General features: G+C 38.3%; 1 protein-coding gene across 1 annotated transcript in view; it reads left to right on the forward strand.

Moving 5' to 3' along the window:
• The first annotated feature begins 5,268 nt into the window (after positions 1–5,268).
• The window catches only part of DMRTA1 (DMRT like family A1), an 8,631-nt gene continuing 8,503 nt past the window's right edge, over positions 5,269–5,396 (forward strand). The window contains exon 1 of the mRNA XM_069087922.1: positions 5,269–5,394. Coding sequence (XP_068944023.1) covers positions 5,269–5,394 — 126 coding nt within the window. The remainder of the gene's footprint in view (positions 5,395–5,396) is intronic.

Genomic DNA, 5,396 nt, shown 5'->3' on the forward strand with positions numbered 1-5,396 from the left:
GAATTCTTTCAACCTCTATTTTGCCCTCTGGTTCTAAAACATCAGGGAAATTTTTCCTTGAGACTTTTGTGGAGGATGATTTCCAGTTTCTTTTTTTTCTTATCATGGCTTTCAGGTAGTGCAATAATTTTGAAATTATCTCCCCAATATCTATTTTTCATTTCAGTGATTTTTTCAATGTGATATTTTACATTGCCTTCTATTTTTTCATTTGTTTGGATCTGTTTAATAGTATCTTGATTTCTCATAAAGTCACTACCTTCCATTTGCTCCAATATAATTCTGGGCTGTTTTCAGTGTGAGGTTAGCTTCTCTGTTTCATTTTGTGGGTTCTACAGCTCTAAAATTTGTTCAGTCACTTTTTACATCAATTGGAGAAGGTGGAAGCAGGAGCCCTGTGGAAGTCATGTTTCTACTCTACCATCTTGACTCCAACCCCCTCTATTTTTCAAGGTGTTATTTTCTTCAGTATTCTTTTGGGTCTCCTTTAGCAAGCTGTTGACTCACTTTTCATGATTTTCTTGAATCATTCTCATTTCTCTTCCTAATTTTTCCTCCACTTCTCTTACTTGATTTTCACAATCCTTTTTGAGCTTCTCCTTGGCCTGTCACCTATTCATATTTCTTTTAGCAGCTTTTGATGCAGGAGTTTTGACTGTGTTGTCTTCTTCTGGTTCCATGTTTTGATTCTTCTTGTCCCCAAAAGGGGATTCTATGGTCTGATTTTGCTTCCTCTGCTTGCTAATCTTGCCAGTCAATTATTTTACTTTTTAGCTCTTTGCCATGGTTGAACTCTGCTTCCAGAGTGGAGAGATCCATGTTCCAAATTGCTGGGGTTTTCAGAAATGTTGTTAGAATTATGAGGAGGGCCCCCTCTCTACAGCCACCACAAGCTCTAGCACACTAGCTTTTACCACAGGACCACCACCCAAGAATGTGACCCAGATTCAAGCAGGTCAAAGCAAGAGCAATTAACCTCTGACTGGTCACTTAGTCCCCCTATGATTGGCAGGCCAGGAGTTCCTGGGGCAGCCACATGGCCGCAGCTGCACCTGCTGTGGCCTCTGCTAACTCTCACCCCTGGGGACAGGGGCTGGAACTGCACTCTTCCATTATCCAGTTCCAATAGACTTATCTACTGACCTTTAACTTTCTCTTTGGCTTTTATGTGTTGAGAAGTCTGGAAATTGCCACAGCTGCTGGTGATTCACTCTCCTGAAGTCTGATCCAGCTGGTCTGGGCCCCTGGGCAAGGTCCCTTTAGGTCTGGGCCTGCGTAACTCAAGTAGGCTTTGACTTTGGCTCAAAGAGTGCTGTGATAGACCCTTCCTGTTGGCCTTCCAGGCTTCCTTCAGTGGGAGATATGTTTCTCCCTGTCACTTTGTCAGTTCTGTAGCTCTAAAATTTGTTTAGAGTCATATTTTACAGGTATTGGAAATGGTTGGTGCAGGAGGTTAAGCAAGTTCCTGCTTTTACTCTGCCATCTTGACTTGGGTCCTCTTCCCTCCCCCCCCCCCCCAGCTATTCATTCTACTCAGTCCATTGAAAGAATCTTTTCCTATCCCAGTTTTAGGAGAACAGAGAAAAGTTGAATGCTTCCATGTAAGGCTATCTGGACATACTCAAATCCCTCTTACAATAACATATATGAGTTGACTGCTCTCAAAATAAGCACCTTTACATTATGGCAAGAGGGATTTTTCTGATATAAAAATTAACTTTTACAAAAACTAACATGATAGTATAGATATGTATATATGCACACATGTATATATATGTGAATATATATGCACATACATACATACACATATATATCTACATACATATACACATTTATATGTGTCTGTTTCTTTGTGTTTTCATACTGAAGGTCTTCCTACCTTTTCCAAAAGCCAGTTCAGGCACAGGTTTTTTAGGGTTTATATTTATGTAGTTGAAGGAACTTTGGGCATATTGTTAAACAATGCTACCTGTCTGCATTATATGCATATATCTGCCTATATAACCATATACTTTTCATGTCACTGGGACAGGACTTTAAAATTGCATCTTTTTAATAAAATGTATTCATTTGTTCTTATACTTTATTTCATTGCATTTATGCCCACATTCATATTAGTATAATACTTATGGACAAAATTAAATAGCAATAATTTAATTGTGTATCTTATAGAATGCTTCAAAGTTTGATGTATTTTATTTAGTTGAAACAATTTATTATAATAACTCATGCTCACTTTGTACATGTCTTGTGTAGGCCTGCATTCCAATTCTTTTTTCTAATATACTGCCCAATTATTTCAAAAGTAGAATTCTCAGGATAGCTAAAACTCAAAAAGTTTATCTCAGTCCAAGAGCATACATTTGCCTTAAGCATCCAACAAATTATATACAATAATACCAAATTTTCACATACTGAATGCATATTGACATGGCAGATGTAATGCTACCATGATTCATTAAAGTGAGTTTAATCAAGGATATGCTTTTTGTAAATTTGTTAAATGCACTCAGTGCATTTATGCAGTTAAACATATTAGCTAGGTCTCCCCTTGTGGTCATTTAAGTCAACTCTACTCCTTTCAAAGGAATTGTTTAAATTAGTAGTTACAAAATATACTGTGTAATTTACCCAAGAAGTAATTAGAGTCCATTACGGTGTTTAGAATATTTATGGTGATTTGTTTCAACTCTCTCCAACCATACTATATAAGGGCCTTTTAAAAAAGCTGTTGTGGGGAGAATGGTATTGTTTTCTCAGTTTAAACGTAATTTGTAGAACCACTTACAGTTTCATATTTAAAATAATTTTAATTTTTTTACTACTAACAACAAATGGCAGCAAATGCAAAAAAGAGTAGGCAAAGCTAGAGATTTCATATGACACTGAACTCTTACTATGCAGAGTATTTTAAAAGAGCATATTAAATTTAACTTAATCAGAACCAAACTACTCTGCTTTTATGAAACATCTACTCTTCTTCTTCCCTTTTCTGTTTCACATCTTTAATATCTTAATCTATGTTAGGCTGATAACTGGACCAAATCAGCATTTTCTCCACTTATTGACCATGCGACACTTCTAACATTACTATTAACAGATTCTTTTCTTATTGGTCCAGAGTACAATGGTTTCTTTTGGAATATGCTAGAGAGGAAGGAAGATTAGGGGTACTTGGAAGCAAAATAAAAATTTTATAGTAAAAAGAAAAATACCTATTGAAGGCATAAGTATGTCTCATGCATGCATTATTTAATATTAATATTTTAAAGATAAAAATATTCTCATTTTTTTTTTTGCCTTTTGTAGGGCAATTGGGGTTAAGTAACTTGCCCAAGGTTTCATGGCTAGTTTTTTTGTGTGGGTGTTAAGTGTCTGAGGCCGGGAAGCGAACTGACTCCGAGGTGGTGCTTTACTCACTGTGCCACCTAGCTGCCTGATATTCTCAACTTTGGCAAGTTTTTTTCATATCTCATGCCTTAGTAACATAAAAGATTGAAATGTGCATAAATGTGGCAGATCAGTAATTTTGCAATATTTTATTAGTAATTAATAGTCTCTGCCAAACATCTGTTCCAAAAGCAATTTACACCAAATAATAACACTGAAATCTGTTCAATGACCTTATTTCATAGACAAAGAGAAAGAAAGTATGATATCTCTGATGATTTGCCCAAGGTCACGTACTTAGTGAGAAATTAAAACCTAAAGCCAAATGCCTCCTGTCCTTAACAACACTAACTCATTTGGAAACTCCATCTCATTTTAGGATGTCCAGGCACCAGCTAGAAATAATCACTTCTTCTCCTACTCCCAACATATCCAGAGCCAGTGCTGGCAGAGCGGACAATGTGAATTTGAAATTACAATCTTGATTTTAATTCACACCTTTGAAACTAAGTTTTATGACCATGGGGAGTCAAATTAATATCTCTCCTTATCTGTAAAAATGGGTGTGATAATATCTCTTGGACTTGCCATACAGGGTTCAAAAGAGGAAAGGAATTTGCATACTTTAAAAAAACTTTACATGTGCAAGTATATACATAGGGATATCTGTCAGTTATCAATCTACCTATCTCTATATCTACAACTTCATCATTATTTAACTTTTATCTTGCCTATCAATCAAAGATAGCTGCAAATGTTAGGGCTATAGAAAGTCATGTATGGGAAGAGAAACAAAGGATTGCTGAGAAGAGATTTTAATTCTTTAAAGCAAAGCAGAGTTAATGGTTTACTCTCAGACTAATATTGTGTACATATTTTGCTTCAATTGCAGATAGTTTGTATTCCAAGGTTTTCTCTCATTAAAAAAACACAACAAACTGGTGCATTTGAACGAATTTGGCAGTGGATACAGTCAGAGAGTGAATGGGGAAAGGAGGCATTCTTAAGGAGGAAAAGGTAAGGAAGTGCTGAGGGAGTAGTTGGATTTTCCTTATCAATTAACTTCGGTGAAAGAGCCTTTTTTTTTCTTTGAAGGGGGTGGGGGGCAGCATTAAATGTGTCTAAGTATCCTTACACAAAAAGAACGGTATTTAAAAAAAAAAGAAATAATGTGAATGTTTAACCGGAGATACTCAGATTTAAAGGAAATACAGTCCTGTCAAAGAAGGAGAAATCATGCAAACTTGTCTGCTCTGGGTACTACTGTGATTGGAAAAGCTCTTACACAGGAAAAGTGAGCCCCTATCTGAATATGTGTATTAGGGTGGGTTAGGGGTGTGTAATCAAGTCATAAAAGAACCTTTTAGAAATTCCTGAAGTGACAACGCCAACTAAAGATACTGAGGTGGGGACTGGCCTTTGTGAGTTCCATTCCTTCACCACCTCCAATTCTCTTCCCAGTACCTCCCCCAAACTCACATCGTTCTTCCCTTTCAGCCCCACGCCCTCTCTAGATCTCACAGCTTTTCAAGGTAATTGGGGTGGGCGTGGTGCGCCCATCCACAGAGACTGCCCCTTCTACTTGGGCCCATAGAGGCACCAGGAGAAGAAAGAGCCCACAAGGCGAAAGGAGGCGTCCCGGGTAGCCGCAGTTGTTCCACTTTCCAGCTTCTGAAGCTTCTGTCCCAGACATAATTTACGGAAAGAACGGACAACTTTGTTTCTGGCTAGGTCGGGGTAACCCTGCTAATTAAGTGAGAAATTTACTTTCTTGACCCTATTCCCCTTCTTCAAGTTTAGGAGGGGCTGGTTGTGGCCAGCACCAAGAAAGCTGTCCATTCTGACTGCTTGTGCTCTGTCCCGCTGTAGCGTCTCGGGATGGAGGCTGCCAACGCGAGCAGCAGTGATTCTAGCAGACAGGCCTTTTCCTCAGGGATGGCGGCCCCGTCTCCAGCTGCCGCTTCCTCTTCGCTGTCCATGGCCTCTGGGGTAGCCATCCCTCCAGC

Source organism: Petaurus breviceps, unplaced genomic scaffold (genome assembly GCF_028583685.1).
Source record: "Petaurus breviceps papuanus isolate PSGF00001 unplaced genomic scaffold, PetGlider_PUasm1.0 118, whole genome shotgun sequence".
Lineage (NCBI taxonomy): Eukaryota > Metazoa > Chordata > Mammalia > Diprotodontia > Petauridae > Petaurus > Petaurus breviceps.